The following is a 20,321-nucleotide window of genomic DNA, read 5'->3' as shown; positions in this document are numbered from 1 at the left end:
GTAGCCTCTCTGTCATTGACCACTTATGAGTGTGCTCATGGACAACGCTGTACAAATGCCAGTCCTGCCCTCTCTAAAACTGTGTACACACCTGTAAAATCCTCATTGGGGCTCCAACTCCTAATACAATCCTACTGTACACCTTTTCACTGATTCTACATCCAATTGATGCACACACACACCTGTTTAACTTTGCTGCAGATCTCAATCTGGATCTGGTGAAACCATCTGCTAAAATGATTGCCACCATACACATTTTTCCAAAATTTTGCACATGGATGAACTGAATAAACCTGTTCCACTCTTTTAAATTGTTCTGCTAATTCGTTATTTGGCTTCCTGATTTTCAGCAGGTTTAAAAATCTTTTAATGTAACCAAATGACCGATTTCGATAAAACCAGATGTCCAGTAAGTGTACACTCTACCTGCTGAACAACTGGTAGGCATGAGGTTGGATTAGTTGAGAATTGGACATGTGTGAACCCAGCTTTTCTGTACTATTTATTGATCTTATTGGTTTGCTGTGTTGTTGTTTTTTTGTGATGATTTTTGTATCTGGTGACTGGTTTTCAAATTCAGTCCTCAAACCATTGAACCCCAAACAGTACTGAATACTGTATCCATTAAGTAGAAGTTATCACTCAAAATAAGTGTGGCATTAATTAAACCTGCTTCCCAGGGTGTGGTATAGCACACAGACAGTCAGGATCCCAACAGTCATTAGCCCGATGGCATGATCCCGACTGCTTGGACTCAAACAGCTGGGGGGGGGTGCAACAAAGCACCTTGCAGACTGCGCTCGCCACCTATACTATTCTCCCTCTATGGGGGTCATGGACCCTCACGAGTGAGAATAGCCGGTGGCCGTCGGGACCCCGAGTGTCTGGGTTTTAACAGTCGGGATTCCGATATCGGTGTACCGAATGTTGGAATCCCGACTGTCAGCCATCCGGCACCCGCTTCCCAAATGTCCTGATTTCAGTTGGATTGTCTTAATTCTATTCCACCTTCCTGCCATTGAGGTCTTTGATATGTTAGTTGCTTATAGTACACAGATATGTCTAATGATATATCTATCTGACATGGATCGGATCAATATATTTCAACTCTGGGGTTAATGTATTATGTGGCACCTTTCATGCCCTATTAACCGTGTTGCCAGTGAGCAGTGTTTTTTTGTCAGCATTTACAGTGCTGATGTGTCTTTCCCCCACACCGGCATGCAGCCTGGAGACGTCAGCCGCAGCAGCCACAGGTGTCAGAACATTCAGTGTTACTGACTGTATGGATTGCCCCTGCATATCAGTATACTATCTTGCATAGCACCCTGTCATTTTGCATACTTCTGTTTCATACATGAGGGAGAAGCACTATAAGGGCATTGATACCGCTTCTCTCCCATAACAAAGCTTTGTACAGTTACCCCTCTGTCTTCAGTGCCCCACGTACAGTAGTTCATGTTTTTCAGGTCAGTTGTGGATCTTTGAAATCTGACAGTTGGTGATACACCTGTGCCAGCTAAGTGACATGGAAAACATGAACTGTGTGGGGTCCTGAGGACCAAGTTTGTGAACCATTGGTTAAGACGTGTAAACTCAATCACGTGTTGACATGTGTCAACCGAGCTGATGTCCCGTCAGATGGGCCGACTCCTGCTGACTGTGTTATCCAGCTGAATGCAGGATGGAAGGATTTATTGCACGGTTTTGCAACAGTTCGTACAATGAGTACAGCTGCCCAAAATATCCTTCCATCGGGTGTTAGGTCAGCTCGACCAAGAACACGCAGGTGAGATTCAATGTCCTGCCTGCAGCGGGACTAGAAGGGGGCATGGCCGCGAGTTGCGGCCGGGAAGTGACGAGCTGCAGCCAGCAGCTTGTCAGATACCCTGCTCAATGCTGTCGGGGAAGACTGCATTGAATAGGGCCGGCGGCCATCTCCCCCGTGGGGAGATGGTCGCCGGCGACTGCATACCCCCCTTAGCCTTCAACTCTTACGCCTTTCCAGAACATTACTTCCACTGATTTGTTTTTATTAGAAGAGGAAGAGCGGTAAGGGAGCAATAGTTGGCCCTACAGTAAAGTAAGATAACCAGATGATTATGAACATAAATCCAAAAAGCTTTATTTATCAATATAAATGTGAATAGATTTAAATAGTAAATACACCCTACACCAAATATAATAACACAGTTCAAATTATTTTTGGTGATTTATTCTCTGTAAATTATAAAAAAAAAAAAATTTGTTTCCATTGATAGAAGACTGACATATTTTTCGGATTTCTTCCCATTTCCATTTTTGTTCCCCGTGAGACAACTCACAAAGAGTTACCATGCAGATGGCCATGTGCTGAAGCTACTGCCGGTCACAGCAAGACACTGGCAGCCTGAGGAATGTGTTGGTGGGGGAGTATGACATATGACTGCAGATTAAAATATTATTACGACAAAGTGCTGCCATTGTTTTAGATTTTTATAATTGTAATATTTATTATGCAGTACTTATATACAACATGGATGTGTAAAACCTTTGTTTTGGGTTGTATTACGATGTTACGACAGGCGCAACTATGGCAGCTTGATATAAATGGAATCTTTGTGAGGAAAGTGTATACAGTGAAAACAAGCCATCTAGATTGGAAGGGGTCAGCTATAAAAAAATTTTTTTACCTTACCTGGGAAAGAACTGCTCTGGGCTCAGCTAGCGTGGTGGTGGGGGGTGGGTGGGGTGGGGTTAGGGGACGCATGCTAAGACATACTGGCCAAACCATACTCGAGAAGTGCGATACCCCCCATAGTGTAGATCAGGGCTAGGCAATAGCGGCCCTCCAGCTGTTGATGAACTACACATCCCAGCATACCTTGCATCAGCTTCAGCTGGCCCCATAGCAAAACTAATGCAAAGCATCCTGGGATGAGTAGTTCATCAACAGCTGGAGGGCCACTATTGCCCAGCCCTGGTGTAGATGTACAAAAAAATGACAGCACTCTATGTAAAGTTGGGATACGGTCGTATTGTTGATCCGACTTTGGTTGACACAGTTGGGTCGACAGGCAACGAGGTCAACAGTAAGGGAAGGAGTTGGAGGAATTCCTAATGCGCAAATTAGCAGCAAGTTATGGTAAGGATTGAGGAGGAAGCACCAGACCTCCCGTGAATATGGAAGTAAAAAAGTAGATAACCCTTCACCAAATATATGCGCTATATATTAAGACTCCCCTGTATGTCGGCCCGTATCCGGGTTGCTTCTTGGGGAAATTCGGTATTGGCGATATGTAAGACAAAAAAACAGAGAGAGGGCTTCGCCCTCGTGTAATACTGTATTTACAATGTACACACTTAAACGATCAATTTGGAAAAATTTGTGGTGAAAATCACGGGGCACCTTAAGAAAAGTCACTGCCCAAGAGCAGTGACTTAAGGAAGCATTTGCTGGACCCATTCTGGCAATCTGACGGCACTCAGAGGGACTTTTCTTAAGGGGCCCCGTGATTGTTACCATCTGGACCCCTGAGACGCCAGTCCGCCCTGGGATGGTGGCACAGCCTGCTTGTTTTTAACCGATTTATTATAAATAAAGAACACTTTTTTGCTGACCTGTGGAAGTTTTCCTTGGGATCTGATATTCAGGAGAAAGACCCTGTGACACGCTGTTTTTATACCACCTAATAGTGAGTATATGGAAAGGGGGAATCCCCGTTAATACTAGAAATATCCACACAGATTAAAGGATTGAACCTGATGTTATGTCGATAAGCTTGAATATAACCTTGAAAGTGTGAGTGCATAAAGAGGGGCAACTCCCCGACCATCCACACTTAATGTTATTTTCACCACAAATTTTTCCAAATTGATTGTTTAAGTGTGTACATTGTAAATACAGTATCACACGAGGGCGAAGCCCTCTCTCTGTTTTTTTGTCTTACATATCGCCAATACCGAATTTCCCCAAGAAGCAACCCGGATACGGGCCGACATACAGGGGAGTCTTATCAATATATAGCGCATATATTTGGTGAAGGGTTTATCTACCTTTTTAACGAGGTTAACAGGGTTCTAGGTCGACATGGGTTTTTTCACTTTTTTTTGAGCCGATATGTGCCGACGGGTGGTATTTCATGCCCTACCATCCACTAGGGCGCTATGCCCGAAGCATAGCGAGCGATGCGAGGGGCTGCGGTTGATTTCCAACTGTGTCCATGTCGACATTCGGGTAAAAAAAAGTTTTAAAAAAAAACATGTCGACCTCGTGACCTGTCGACCTAGACACCTGTCGTCCTTCATCCATGTCGACCTAGACCCCTCTTGACCTTGCTGTCTGTCGACCTAATGACTGTCGACCTAAGTCGGGTCGACAATACAATCCACACCCATAAAGTTGAGGACTCCTTGTTACAGTGTTTACGGTTTCCTACCTCTTATGGCAGAAGTGTATAAATTCCATCTGTTCGGTGCATTTCATTGGTTAACAGCAATTACAGTTCTTTTTGTACGTTCAGGTACAAAAGATAAGTCTTTTGCTAGCTGGTACTTTATGATTAACTATGACCTCGCAGGATGATCTTCAGGAAATGCAAGTGGTTTTCTGTAAATAAGGTCTGGCGGTTCTAGTGATCATGCTGATTTTTGTTTAATTATATTTGTGTCAGATTATGTCCATAATGATCAAATGAAGAAAAGTGCCGACGGTGCCAAGGTACTACAAGACTTGCCCTGGCACATTTCTTTTCATGGCCAAATAATGTTCTCTGACTGCCAACATTTCCCAATTAAATTCTCTCTAAGAAGACTGGAAGTAGACTGCGGCTTCTACTTGGCAGAAAGCCCTGTACGTAGTAATTCTTTTAACGATAGAGGTAAGGGCTTTATCTGCAGTTATAAAACGCAGTCACATTTGTATTTATCATCTGCATTGCTGTATATTACATCAACTCCCTATATAATTGGAAAAGAATGGAGTTGTATTGGATGTCTGGATGTGTGTGGTGACTTTGATATGGGGCATAGTGGCCAGTGTTCGGAGTTCTAGTGCAGTGGTTCTCAACCTCGGTCCTCAGGGACCCCCCAAAGGTGCACATTTTCCAGGTCACCTCACAGATACACAGGTGCACTAATTACTCACTGGCACCTGTGATTCTGTGAGGAGACCGGCAAAATGTGCATTGTTGGAGGTCCCTGAGGACCGAGGTTGAGAACCACTGTTCTAGTGGATTCTTTCTCACAAATCCTGAGCTATATGGCTATATCCCAGCTAGGTTGCATAGTAGTTAAGGCCGAATAAAGACGTGTGTCCATCAAGTTCAACCTTGGTTATTGTGTATGACCCATTTGCTACATGCCTTAGCCCCAACCCCTGTGGCGCTCCACTGGTATCATACTAGACACTGCACTGTTTACAACCACTCTCTGTTCTCTGTTCCGCAACCAGTTTCCTACCCATCTGCAAATCTTTACCCCTAGTCCCAAATCTTCCATTTTATTTATCAACCACTTATGTGGCACGGTATCAAAAGCCTTAGCAAAATCCAGGTTTGTTTGGTTAAATTTTTTTTTTTTTTTTTTCAAATAAGGGGATAACTTTCTTACAATGTAATTTAAAATAAAGTGGGATTTCATAGTGTTCCCTCCAGCATCGCAGGATGCTGGAGGAAAAGGGGCCGACGCCACCAATGTGGGCGGGTCCACCCACCAATGTCTATGTTAGGAGCATGCCTGGCACCTATGTGAGTGCCAGGCTTCTCCCTAGAGCTCCAGAAGCCCACAGCAGGGACGGATGGGCTCGTTTGTTTTAGTAGGGTGCAGCAAAAAGAGCTAAACAGCCTAGCGTGAACACTAATTTCAGGTATTGAATTTTTGCCATTACAGTGATTGATTGTATGATACATTCCATAAAGGAAAGCTTTTACACCACATTTGGGGTGAAATGTATGACAGTGTGTAAATGTCTGGCCCTGTATTGCCCATTATAGGGGTGAAACCGGTTCAGCCGCCTCTCGGATTTATGAAAATTTGACTTGCTGAAGAGGTACGGTGTAATTCACCCTTCCAGCAAATCTCACTCTCTCTTCCATCTGGATTTACATTTCAGTTTTTATTTGAAATTCTAAAGTACACAAATATCCCAATTCCCTAAAGCAACATTTAAATAAGTTGTTGGTTGTTGTCTTTTGATCACAGATTGACATTTTGAAATCTGCGTTGGATGCTGCCATTTCTAGTCAGTTGGAAGAAACACCCTCGGAAAACACTGACCCTTCACAAGAGCCAGCGCTCCAGTCTGTAGATGCTGAGGAGACGGAGGCAGATCGTCTACCGGAATATCTTGCTAGGTTTCAGGTGAGCTGCGCTAGGGCAGCCAAGTCTTTAATATGTAAATAAATAGTTTTCATTCTTTGTGTGCTGACATTTTTCTGCTTCACTGCTTCTGCACAAAACGCTTCAAAGTTACCTGCAAATCATCTTCAAATGGAAATTGTTGATGAATCCTATTTTCAAGGTCGTGTGTCCTATTTGTGTTAGGATTCTCCCCTCCCCCTCCCTTCTTTTTAATGTCTTACTAAGAATCACAAACCTATTAGCTAAAGTAGCGTGTCATTTCCGATCCATTACACGTTCTCAAAGCTGTCTTATGTTAACACAAATCTTAAACCTTAAACCACATCAGAACAATGTCAGCGCAGTTATTTTTAATTTTTTTTTTAAAGATGATTGCAATGGAGCTTGGTTTAGTTAGAATGGCTCACCCCTGTTCATAACATAGCGGTTTTAGTATGTATTGCTTAGAGAGCCTGATTTCTATAAAGGTTACTTGATCCATCATGCACCGTAGTAGCCCGCCTGTCTGGTCTTGGATTTGTGACTAATGGGTGACTTGTGTTCTTTTGCATAATTATTTTAATAATTTACATGCTCTTAGACCCGTTTGGGTAGATTATAATAGTGATTATAGGCATGGTGATTTCCTTTAAAACATAGGGGCTAATTCCTTTCTCCCTTGCAGATCTCTGAAAATTGCTATAAGGTGATTTCCAGGGATCGGTGCAAGCACTTAGGCAGCAACAACAGCACTGGGCCGATCACCGACCATTGGGGGTGACCAATCGTTTTGTGGGAGTGTTCTGGAAAATGCAAGCATGTCCGGACCGCTTGGGGCAGGGCCATGGCGGCAGCATGACGTTCCACACAACCTCTGCGACCCGAAATATAGCCCACCTGTGTCTGGCTTCAGAGCTAGGCTGCGCGGCCAGGGGGCAGCCGGTAATGCAAAGCACTCACACTCTAGAGATGTGCCCACAAAAATTTTTGGGCACAACACTGGGAGGGACCTGGAAAGTGGGAGAGCCTTGCCATGTGTTAGGAGACACCCCGGGTTTAACCCTTCTTATAACCCGGTCAAATTGCCAGGTCGGTCAACCATACGCCACCAACCTGGCAATAACCCAGGTGCGATGTGAAAGGTGTATAATTGTAGTGTAGCTCACACATGTATACACGATTAGATTCATGCCACTGTAGTACAGTATTTGTCATTTTATGTAAAGAACAGGCTTTTAGTCCAAAATAGTGCTCAGACGTTCCTTAAATTGTCTGAGTATCCAAATAGACCATGTGTCCCTCTGCACTTCAATAGGGGTATGGATCATTGGGTCATTAATCAGTAGGTCCACCCTATATGGTTGATATAGCATAGGACTGTGTGTGTGTGTGTGCGTCATTTCAATAGTCTGTGCGCAACTGCAGCATACAAAATAATAAGTTACAGTGCATCCCAGTAAAACACTGTAAGGTAGCATTTCATAACCCCCCCTCAAAAATCAACGTTTTCACCTTATTAAACATTTATTTCCTACCTTAAAAAATTCCAGTGTGACTTCATATGCAGATGGCTGCCATGTTTTTTTAGCTAGAGCTTTCTAAAGGTGCATACACACTAAGTGATTCTTGTCCATCCAAGCAATTTTCCTGGGGGGGGGGGGGGGGTACGGTTTTTCATAGCAGTACACCATGGAAAGCCATTCACCCCATAAGTCATCTGCTGGTTATTATCAGCAGATGAGTGGTGACAGCCGGCAGTTATGCCGGACCGCGCATCCTCGCTTACTGCTCATCGTCGTGCCATACACACTGGGCGGCTGTTCAGCTGATAGCAGCTCAAACGGTAAAACTGATCTGCTTTCAGCTCAAAGTCGCCCAGTGTGTATGGACCTTTAGTTGTTGAAATGTTACTTTTTGCAAAGAAAAACAAGTGTTAAAAATGAAGGCTATTATTGTGTATTGAAGTTTTTATGATTGTTTCAATTTGTTCTAATTCTCACTATCTGTCCATCAGGATCTGAGCACAAAGCTTGATTCTCTAGGCAAAATTGAGCCTGCTAGCCTGCTGAGCGTAACCTGCCACCTTGTACACGAGAGGCTGCCGGATTGTGAACAGTCAGACATTGAAAAATATGAAGCTCAGCTCAAGGAATGGGAAAAAGAACACTCTTCGCTGAAGGCTAGAGAGGCCGAGATGAGAGAGACGGCGAGGAAGCGATATGAGGCTCTTCTTGCATCCAAATCTGCAAATTAATATCTAAACTCAACACACAGATGATGCAGATCAATTGGTTATACCCTCTTTATATACACTCTGACCCTTCCATTTGGTATACAGTCGTCTCATCACACTGAGATGTGTTCTTCAGGTGACTTCTCCAGACAGTACAGTGTGCAGCAGTCTTTGACAACCTGTAACTCTTCCACCGTTGCGGAACTACAAGCCTGTCTCTTGCATAAGGCTGCAGTATTTTCTGAATTCACATACAGTACCAAACTGGGATAAGTGAGAATGGATACAGTTGCTAATTACAGATTAATAGCCAAAAAATTTACATTCATCAAATTGGAAGTTTAGGCTTTGCCTGCAATAACCATCCTGTCCGTTTATGTTAGAGTACCACTGTTGCCTAATCTATTGCAATTTATGGTATTTTTTTTTTTAAATAAAATATTTACTGATGGAAGTTTGACACATGATGTTTATATAGTTCATTATATAATAGTTTTTAGTGGTTTGCATTTATTTTTGATTTATATATATTTTGTGTTACATCAGTGATTTTCAACTTTTTTACCTTGCCGCACACTAAATAAGATTTTAAAATTGCCAAGGCACACCATGAGATCCCCACAGGGCAAAGCACATTGGCCCCCACAGGAAAAAACCAAACCTATTGCCCCCCATATAATAAACAATCACACTGGTCCCCACAGGTAACACAAATAAAATACATTGGCCCTTTAAATGAAAAGAGGAGACCAGTAAATAACAGTTGAACTGGTGGTGGCTGTAAACTAGTTTGGGCATCTCTAGATCTGGGGGCACACTTGAGAACAGCTCAAGGCACACTAGTGCGCCACGGCACAGTGGTTGAAAAACACTGAGTTAAATCAACAAATGAATGGCAGAGATTTATAAATAGCAGTAGGTGTTTATTTAAAAAAAAAAAAATTACTTGTAATCAGTCATTTGAAAGCATTAACGCTGTTCTGTGTACATAGAGGAGAACTTTCAGAAGTATAAATCTGTTGCCACCTGAGGTTCAGAGAGAAGACCAGCGAGGTTGACTGGTTTGGCTCTTCCTGTCAAAACTATACAAGAAATAATGGTAAAAGCAGATGACAAGACGTAGCTACGGGGGTTGTGACATTCATTTAAGGACAGGTGGAGGAAAACAATTCCCAGCAAGTGTGTTTCCACTTGGGCTGGATGTGTCAAAAGAATAGCCGGCAAAAAGAGAAATCTTCAAAGAAGATGAAGCATCTTAATGGAAGGATCTTTTTTTAGTATTGTGTTTTGTATTTTAGTGTGTGTGTGTGTGTGTGTGTGTGTGTTAAACATGCAGAACCCAAGTTGGGAATCACTGGTGTACGCAATTGTACGTTTGCAGGGTTTTCTGAATGCTTGCCTGCTTCAAATGCTGCAAAATTTTCTTGGATATCAATATGAATACAGTGACGGAGCAACCTGCCCAGGAACAACTTCTCACCTGGATATAAGGTGCAATGCAAGGGGTGAAAATACATAATTTGGGCATGATAAATGCTGCCTGCTCCTGCATGTAGCCCACAAATAATGGACCATTTCATTACTATACTGAAATATAGAGATCAGCTAGGGCATGTGTCTTCCAACTCCAAATCTCTCTATACATTTCTCTATCGTCCAATGGGATACTGGGTTATACTATGGGGATAGAGATCCTCCGCAGGAGAGACAGGCACATTAAAGCTTTCAGTGTGGGTGCACTGGCTCCTCCCCTCTATCTCCCTCCACTAGTCAGTTTAGAAAAATGTGCCTCAGGAGAGGCAGTGCTTTCTGGATGCTCCAGATTTTTTCTTAAAATTTTATTTAGTTTGTTATTTTGGGGCGCTGCTTTGACCAGGCAGCTGTCCTACTTCGAGGGTGTCAGGGGAAGGGTCAGTCCCCGGCCTCTTCAGGTGCAGATCTGACCCTGCTGCAGGACAGTCTGTCATGAGTGAGGCCTGTCACCGCACAGCATTGCGCTGTAGCGAGCAGGCCTCCCAGCTGCCGCACACCCCCTGACTGGTCCGAAGACGTCAGTGGTGAGTACAGGTTGGGGGTCCCATAAGGGGACACCCCAAACCTCTCCGTGCGGCAAGATGGCGGCGGCCCTCTCGCAGGGACCGTGCGACCCCCCACCATCACACTGGCATAGGGTGATGCCGCTGGACCACCAGGGATGCCCAGAACGTTTTAAAATCATTTTATATGTAAAACGCTTCTTATGCCAGTATAAATATAAGGAAGCGCCAGCTCCGTGTAAAGGGGGCGGGGCTTCGCTCAGAGCGGGACCAGGCTCTGCTGGGCGCGCTCTGTCTCTGCTTCCTGCTTCTTAACGCATCCAGAGGTCGCCATTACAGCTCCTCAGCGGCGTGGTGGATTTGATCCTTTGCAGCAGCGGCAGAGACAGCAAGTTATAACAGCGCAGCAGCGTTGCCTAGCTGTGTTATATTACACTGTGTAGATATATCACCGTGTGCTTTGTGCGTTACCAGCTCACTCTAATCCGTGAGTTAAGGTTTGGGGTGTACTGGTCTCCTCATATTGCTCTGAGTCTAACCCACTGGCTAGTTAACCACTTGTACACAACACCGTAGTGTCTAATACAGAGGTGTTTTACACTTATACTGTGTACAGTTACAGCACATCAAGTGTGGGTGTTGAGTGTGAGTGCTGCTGGGGTTGTCCTGTTACTTCATCATGGTTAAAAAGTTAACATGCATGGTGTGCAGCACAAAGTTCATTCCAGCTTCACAGTCACAGGTTACCTGTGAACCGTGTATGATGCCACAACCCAGTGGTGTAGCCACTCAGGTCAGTGGGGTACCCCCACAACTTGTGGATGGGTCACAGGCTGATAGTCAAGAGCCTGCCTGGACCAGCAGCATAAAAACGCTGATGGACTCTGTTGCTTCCCAGCTCTCTGCAAATACACAGCAGATGCAGAGGGTGCAAAGGGAATTAGCCATGTTGTCTGCCAGGGTTGATATTCTCACCCCTCCCCCTGCTCAGCCCCCAAAGCGGCCTGCTACTGCAGTGGCCCCGGACTCTGATGATGATGACATCCTTGAAGTGGGAGATAGGGCTGATGATCAGGATGCTGTTCAGGAGCAGCCTTTAGGTCATGGTTCTGAGGCTTTAGTTAAGGCCATTAGGGAAGTGTTCGAGCTCCCTAGAAGGAACCCTCTGAGGGAGATTCCTTCTTCATGACTCAGAGAAAACAGACAGTCTATTTTCCAGAACAGGCTGAATTAGAATGTACCTTTCAGAGTGCTTGGCAGAATCCTGAAAAGAGGTTCCAGCTGTCAAAGAGGTTCACAAATACATATCCCTTTGATCCTGTGGGTAGGAAGAAGTGGGAGGAACCACCAGTGGTGGATTCCTCAGTTTCCCGCCTTTCAAAGAAGGTGCTGTTACCAGTTCCTGGGGTATCTACCCTCAAGGATGGTGCAGATAGGAGACTGGAAGCGACACTTAAGTCCATGTTCACGGCCAGTGAGGCTTCACAGCGCCCGGTATTGGCCAGTTGCTGGATGGCTAAGGCCATTTATACTTGGTCCACACAGATCCAAGAGGGTTTTTTGGGGGACATGACCGTGGCTCAAAAAGGTGAAAACCTGCGTCACATTCAGGACATGGCACGGGTGCTTTGTGAGGCACAGAAGGAATTGGGCGCTATAAATGCGCGGAATTCTGCAATGGCCGTGTCAGCTTGGCGGGCCTTGTGGTTGTGCCAGTGGTGGCTGATGTGGATTCCAAAAAGAGTGTGGAAGGCATACCTTTCACAGGGAAGAGGCTCTTTGGTAGTGAGCTGGACGACTTCCAAGTGGTCCCCATTGGAGGGTAGACACTGGAAGGCAGAAGAACCACCTAGTAGGAGCGGGTTATAGGGGGAAAGGTGCCAAAAAAGCTTCCCTCCCCATTGTAGCAGGGACTTGGTCTCTTCCTTCACTCTGCCCTGGTGCCCTTTCTTCCCACACTGTGCGGAGCTGGAAGGAGATTTATTTCTGCAGACAGAGTGACCGTTTCTTCTGAGGCAGCACTTTCCCCGGTGACCACAGAGGGTCAGATACAGCGGCAGACAGATAAGTACACTGATATGTTTGCTTTGTACAGACGCCTGACTTGGTGCACTGTGATAAATCATTTCCGTGATGGCCAGGAGAGCCTTATGGCTTAAGGCATGGGATGGCGATAAGTCCAAGAAGTCTCTTGAAGCAGTGGCATTTAATGAGGAATTGCTTTTTGGCTCTGAATTAGAATCCCTCATCAAGTAGGCCATGGGGGGAAAGAGTACCTTCCTTCCCACATCAGCAGCCAAACAGGGAACTTCTAGGTTTGCTGCTTTTCGCTCGTCTTTTCGTCCCTCCTTTTAGAGGGGTTGCTTCAACCAGAAGGCAGTCTGGTAGAGCAAGATTTGCGTCTGGGAAGGGAAAAGCTCTTTGCCTTCACAAAAAAGCAGGTTTCCAAGGGTGAGGAGAAGCCTTTGTGACGGCCCGGAGGCTCCCTCTTCTGGAATCAGAGTGGGGGACACTTGGGCTCTCTCCAACCAGGATCCTTGGGTCCTCAGTGTGGTTTCCCAAGGATACAAGATCAACCTAAGGGGAGATCCTCCAAAGAGGTTTCTTCCTACACCCTTACCAAGGGAGGCACGCTTCAAAAAGGCCCTTTTGGGGGCGGCGAAGTCTCTCCTAGAGAAGGGTGTGGTGATTCGGTACTGCGAAAGGAAAGGATGAAGGGGTTTTACTCCATTCTTTTCTTGGTACCCAAACCAGATGGCTCGTTCAGATTAATCCTGAACCTGAAGTCACCGAACCTTCACTTGTGGGTGGACCACTTCAGAATGGAATCTCTGAGAACAGTTCTCCTGAGCTTGGACCTGGGAGAATTCCTAGTGTATGTGGACATTCAAGATGCCTATTTGCATGTACCTATATGTGAAGAACATCAGTCTTTGCTGCGGAACGCGATAGGCGATTTACATCTGCAATTTCGTGCCCTCCCGTTTGGGCTGGCGACAGCTCCAAGGGTGTTCACAAAGATAATGGCAGTCATAGCAGCAGCGCTCAGACTCTGGGGAATTGTAATCATCTCGTATTTGGATGATCTTTTGTTCAAAGTGGAGTCAGCGAAGAAGCTGCAGGAGAATCTGTCAGCTGCAATTCATTCTCCCTTTGGTCATGGGACTGGTTAGTGGTCATCACCGACGCCAGTCTCAGGGTCTGGGGAGCAGTAACCCTGAAACTGAGGTTGCAGAGCCTATGGTCCAGTGTGGAGTCGTCGATCAATGTCCTGGAGCTGCGTGTGGTCTGGAAGAGGCTTCTGCAGGTGGAAGAGGTTCTGAGGTGGTCTCCCATTCGAATCCAGTCGGACAATGCCACGGCTGTGGCTTATCTGAACCACCAAGGAGGCACTCGCAGCAGGATGGCGATGCAGGAAGTGTCTCGGATCTTCGACTGGGCAGAGGCCAATATTCTGGCTTTATCGGCTGTATTCATTCCGGGGATTCGGAATGTGGAAGTGGATTTCTCAGCAGAGCAGATCTGCTGGAAGGATAATGGGCGTTAAATCTGGAGGTGTTCCAGGAAATTGTGGCTCTTTGGGGACTCCCGGAAGTGGACTTCCTGGTTCTGTGCAAGAACCAGGGATCCATTGGCGTGGGTGGTGGATGCCATGACAGTGCCCTGGAACTTCAACATTGCATATGTCTTCCCACCATTTCACATGCTAGCGCGGGTCCTCAAGAGAGTGAGGATGCAAGGAGCAACCATCATTCTAATAGCTCCGGATTGGCCAAGGAGATCTTGGTATTCCAGCATTCTGAGCTTGTTGACCGCGTCATGGCGTCTTCCACTTCGACCAGACCTCCTCAAGCAAGGTCCATTCCTTCATCAGGACCTAGCTCTGCTCAATTTGACGGCTTGGCTCTTGAAACCTCCATCTCAAAAAAGAAGGGTTTCTCGGACGCAGTGATCCGAACCATGATAAGTGCAAGGAAACCAGTTTCTGCAGCTAATTATTATAGAGTTTGGAACACTTACATTAGGTGATGTGAGAGACAAATAGTTCACACATCTAGATTTAAAGTTTCAAGACTTCTGGAGTTTCTCCAGGATGGATTTTCCTCGGGCTTAAGCCTTCAATCGTTGAAGGTGCAGTTGTCGGCCTTGTCTATTTTCTTTGTTACCTTGTTACCGGAGGTGCAAACCTTCCTCCAGAGGGTTACCCGTCTTAAGCCTCAGTATAGACAACCAGTGGCACCTTGGGATTTACCTCTGGTGTTATCTGTTCTGCAGAAACCACCTTTTGAACCATTAAGGTTGGCTGACCTTAAGTTTCTGACTTAGAAACTGACATTGGCGATCGCGTCTGCAAGATGTGTATCTGAATTGGGGGCCTTGTCTTGCAAGTCTTCGTTTTTTGTGTTCCATGATGATAGGGCTGTATTGAGTACAGTTCCAAAGTTTTTGCCTAAGGTGGTATCCATCTTTCATTTAAAACAGGAAATTGTGATTCCGGCGTTTAGCCCTCCAGAGGAGGTCAGGAATAGTGAAAAACAAAAGAAATTGGATGTTGTTTGCGCTTGGCGCATATGTGGACAGGGTGAAGGAGTTTCGTAAAACTGATTTGTTATTGGTTTTGTATGATGTACATAAAAGAGGCTGGCCAACTTCTAAGCAGACCATTGCTAGATGGTTAAGGTCGGTTATTGCTTTTGCCTACACTAAAGTGGGCAGACCAGTGCCCTCCAGAATTAATGCTCATACTACCAGGTCGGTTGCTGCCTCCTGGGCTGTGCGCTATGGGACTACGGCAGAGCAAGTATGCAAGGCTGCAACTTGGTCCTCTGTTCACACTTTCACCAAATTCTACAGGTTCCATGAGTTTGCATCAGAGGACGCTTCATTTGGGCGAGCAGTGATAAGAACTGCGGGCCTGAGCATACCCTACCAAAGGACCGGCTCTTGAACATCCAATGGTTGAGCTGTGTCACCAGGATGGATGAAAGAGAAAAGCAGATTTTTGTAAGAACTTACCGTTCAAATCCCTTTCTCTGAATCCATCCTGGTTACACAGCGATCCCTCCCTTACGCTCAGTAAGTTACCGTTTCATGTGTTGTCATGTTATATGGTTATTATGTGTGCATATTAATATGTTCAGGCATTGTACTGAGTTGGTCGCCTTTTATATCCTGAGTTTGTGCTAATTAAAATGGTGTTTCATATATCAACACAAATTTTCAAACCAGTGCATTGAGTTTTTGCCTAAGGTGGTATCCATCTTTCATTTAAAACAGGAAATTGTGATTCCGGCGTTTAGCCCTCCAGAGGAGGTCAGGAATAGTGAAAAACAAAAGAAATTGGATGTTGTTTGCGCTTGGCGCATATGTGGACAGGGTGAAGGAGTTTCGTAAAACTGATTTGTTATTGGTTTTGTATGATGTACATAAAAGAGGCTGGCCAACTTCTAAGCAGACCATTGCTAGATGGTTAAGGTCGGTTATTGCTTTTGCCTACACTAAAGTGGGCAGACCAGTGCCCTCCAGAATTAATGCTCATACTACCAGGTCGGTTGCTGCCTCCTGGGCTGTGCGCTATGGGACTACGGCAGAGCAAGTATGCAAGGCTGCAACTTGGTCCTCTGTTCACACTTTCACCAAATTCTACAGGTTCCATGAGTTTGCATCAGAGGACGCTTCATTTGGGCGAGCAGTGATAAGAACTGCGGGCCTGAGCATACCCTACCAAAGGACCGGCTCTTGAACATCCAATGGTTGAGCTGTGTCACCAGGATGGATGAAAGAGAAAAGCAGATTTTTGTAAGAACTTACCGTTCAAATCCCTTTCTCTGAATCCATCCTGGTTACACAGCGATCCCTCCCTTACGCTCAGTAAGTTACCGTTTCATGTGTTGTCATGTTATATGGTTATTATGTGTGCATATTAATATGTTCAGGCATTGTACTGAGTTGGTCGCCTTTTATATCCTGAGTTTGTGCTAATTAAAATGGTGTTTCATATATCAACACAAATTTTCAAACCAGTGCATTGAGTTTGATTGATTTGGTAAACACAATTTTAAGTAAATTCATGATTTTAATTGGAACTGGTGTAATTTTAATGATTGGTTTAATGGTGAGGTGCTATATTTGAAATGCAGTGGCAGATCCAGGGGAGTGGGTATGTGGGTGTGTCAGGTGTCCCTGTCCCTTTTCTTCCTGCTCTTTTGGGGATATTTTGTTTTTAAGTGGAGAACAGCTGTACCATCAGCTTTGAAAGAGGTGGTGAGTGCTTTGGTAGCAGCCAGCAGCAGGGAGATTACCATGTGGCATACACCATATACTGTACCACACTGTGAGTACTGACAGGAAGAGGAGGGAGGCAGCATCATGGCAGCAGATGAGGAGGACGCTACCCATTGTAGCTGGTGGGCTCCCGCTGTAAGAGGGTTCCCTGACATACAAGACCCACGGAATGTAAGTTATCCTTGTTTATCTTATGTTCCCTATGCCCCCAGTGTGACTAATAAGTAAGGGGTGGCTCTCACAAGGACAACATATCCTGTGAGGCTATGCCTTTTGTAGCAGTGCCACACTCCTTATAGAGAGGCCACACCCTTCTACAGGAGCATACACAAATGTACCTTTCAGCGCTAACTATAGATTTCAAGCGCTAATGACCGCACACTACCTTCAATCTTAAAAGCAGAAAAAAACAACAGATTGCCTTCTCAGAACTCACATTTATCAGTAAATTCGCCAGATACACTCCAGTCCTATATCTTCTTCTTCACTATATGCCACACAGAAACAAACATACTCTCTGAACCCATATGCTCACAGCTACTCTTCATTGGGTTGCAACCCACTAATAATCTGATGACCAATAAGTAAGCCCACCTGATCTCCCTGCTTGTGTAGAAGAGATGAAATGATGTGTGTGGGCCGCTGCACTGGTCACGTTAAGTCTTGCCTAACTAATGTAATAGTTTGTGATCTGCAGGCATTGGTTGTTGCCTTCAGATCACAAAACAAATCTCTCTGGTCCATGTCCTGTTGTTCAGAAGAATACGGCAGAGGAAGGGCCATTGCATTTGCAAATTGGTAATATTCCTGTAAATTGCTTTATTGGAATTTCTCTGCTTTTGGCCAGACCAGGTGGCCTATCTGCAACATTTTTTTTTCTTTTATGTAGAAAAATGTTAGCTACACATCCGACCTCTCTCTTATTAGGATCAGAAGATAACTGCTTTTCTAAACCGGTACATTAGGGCTTTTATATGGTGTGGTTTTCTGGTTTATCCGCTCTTTAATATATTACCTCTGGTTATAGATTTCCAACCTCTACCAAGTGCTCATAAATCACCATTACTGCTCTGCACTGACAAGTGTAGCAGTGGTTGAACTTAAAATCATCTGGATGTAATTCCTATCATCCTTGCAGTTGTAGTCTATATTCAGCAAGCCGTACTTGCGTGGGTTTCCTCCGTGTACTCCGGTTTCCTCCCACAATCCAAAAATATACTGGGAGGCTAATTGGCTTCCAACAAAATTAACCCTAGAATGTCTGTGTGTGCATGTACATGTGGTAGGGAATATAGATTGTAAGCTCCTCTGGGGAAGGGACTGATGTGAATGTTCATATTTTCTCTGTAAAGCGCTGCGGAATATGTGTGCGCTATATAAGAAACTGTTAATAAATAAATAAATGATTGCCGCTAAAAATCCTGCCATTCTCGGATTAACTCCCACACCTGGTTTCTCATATCCTATTACATTTACACCATTTAGTCTTATATGATATAGACATCTTTGTTCTTTTTATACACAACCTACAAATGATTTTTTAGAACTTTATTTTTTAGAACTTTATATTATAAGTATCATTGGTAAGGGATGCAGTTTAAATCCTGGCAGTCGGGATCCCGGCGTTCAAAATCCCGACGCCGGAATCCCGAACGCCGAAATCCCAACACTTTCTCCCCTCGTGGGTGTCCACGACACCCTTGGAGGGAGAATAAATTAGTGTGCCGAGCGTAGCGAGGCACCTGGCCCGCTGCGTGTCGAGCGCAGCGAGCCCGCAAGGGGGGTGATCCACGTCCTCCCCCTTGTCGGGATTTCGGCGTCGGGATTTTGAACGCCGGGATCCCGACCGCCGGCTTTTCATGCCGAATCCATTGGTAATGCTTCAGATTCTGCTGTTATATTGCATTATATTGTTTGCTGATATATTTTTAATTGTACTACTGTATTCACTCCCGTGAATTTGTTATTAATTATAATAATAATATATACTTTTATCACTATAGTGCTGCTGTTTTTATGTTTGTACAAATAAGCACCACCTGAATTTTGGGGAGTTTGTGTTCGGAGGATTGGCATTCCTCAGGCTAGGTCACTCTACTGCAGATCAGGTTGAATATCACACTTGGCGCCACAACTATTTCCTTTTTGCCAAGAATTTCTTTTACTGTGCACATCTAGCCTGGCACATCTAGCCTGGCACATCAGGCGTCATGGACTGCCAAGCATCAAATATAGAATGTGTTGAGTCATTTCTAGATTGTGGACATTTAGCCTATAAAAGACAAACGCCAGGTATACAGTATCTTTTAATGCTTAGCCACTCTTCCAAATACTGTAGTAGGCCTGAGGTTTCATCATGGGATCCTCAAACATGAGTTGGGTTGTTAGATAGAAGCTGATGAGACTGAGATCCAGCTTCTGAGAGCATTGTGGATCTCCAATAACTGGGAGGTGAGGTTCCATTTGTTGCGCGTACCATATTTACAAAATATAAAGCTTATTATTTTCGGTTAGCGTATTCTATAGCAATGGACACATCACTGTACCAATCACTTTATAGATTATACTTGATAAATGTGGGGCAGTACAGATGGTGTAATGGTTAGAATTACTGCCTCACAGCACTGAGGTCATGGGTTCGATTACCACCATGGCGCTAACTGTGCAGAGTTTGTATATTCTCCCTGTACTAGCGTGTGTTTCCTCCGGGTACTCCAGTTTACTCCCACACTCCAAAAATATACTGGTAGGTTAATTGGCTCCCAACAAAATTAACCCTAGAATGTCTGTGTACGTGTACATGTGGTACGGAATATAGATTGTAAGCTCCACTGGGGCAGGGACTGATGTGAATGTTCAAATATTCTTTGTAAAGCGCTGCGGAATATGTATGCGCTATATAAGAAACTGTTAATAAATAATAATAATAAATAAATGATAGCTGGCTGTTGCTATAGGCAACTTCTCCACTTGCCCTGTATAGAAAGTTTGATACATCTACTCCTGAGTTTTGGATTTGCATCTACTTGATTTTCTTTAGGCTGTGAATTTGCTGGTTTAACATGTATTCAGGGTTCAGTTGTCTGCCTTCAGGTACTATAGGGACTATTACTGCCTTTGTTATACAAATTACCCATACTTACTGTCATTATATGGAAACATATGATCCAATGAATTCAGCTTGTTAGATTTCTGGTCCCTCGCTGCGTAAATAACAAATAAGAATGGATTATCGTAAAGGTCAGGGTGGATGCAGATGGAACAACAATGTTTCATTTCTACCGTCTTCCTAAAGGTCATCTAAATGGAGATCCTCCTAGAAATAGGACCGTTCTTCCATATACATAAGCTATAATTTATATGCCAAGGTACTATTTGGTTACCTAATGCATACATGCTGTAGGTGCACATCTACACCCCAGGCTCTGGTGACCTTGGTACACTCCTAT

At 44.6% G+C, this 20,321-nt stretch overlaps 1 protein-coding gene across 1 annotated transcript in view; it reads left to right on the top strand.

Annotated features, from left to right (window-relative positions):
* MRPS27 (mitochondrial ribosomal protein S27) overlaps nucleotides 1-9,011 on the top strand; it is an 87,526-nt gene extending 78,515 nt beyond the window's left edge. The window contains exons 10-11 of the mRNA XM_083151888.1: nucleotides 6,181-6,339; nucleotides 8,333-9,011. Coding sequence (XP_083008014.1) covers nucleotides 6,181-6,339; nucleotides 8,333-8,572 — 399 coding nt within the window. The 3' untranslated portion in view covers nucleotides 8,573-9,011. The remainder of the gene's footprint in view (nucleotides 1-6,180; nucleotides 6,340-8,332) is intronic.
* The last annotated feature ends 11,310 nt before the right edge of the window (nucleotides 9,012-20,321 follow it).

Source organism: Crinia signifera, chromosome 1, assembly GCF_055691185.1.
Source record: "Crinia signifera chromosome 1, ASM5569118v1, whole genome shotgun sequence".
Lineage (NCBI taxonomy): Eukaryota > Metazoa > Chordata > Amphibia > Anura > Myobatrachidae > Crinia > Crinia signifera.
The sequence above is the reverse complement of the archived record's forward strand: the minus strand, read 5'-3'. Positions and strand labels throughout refer to the sequence as shown.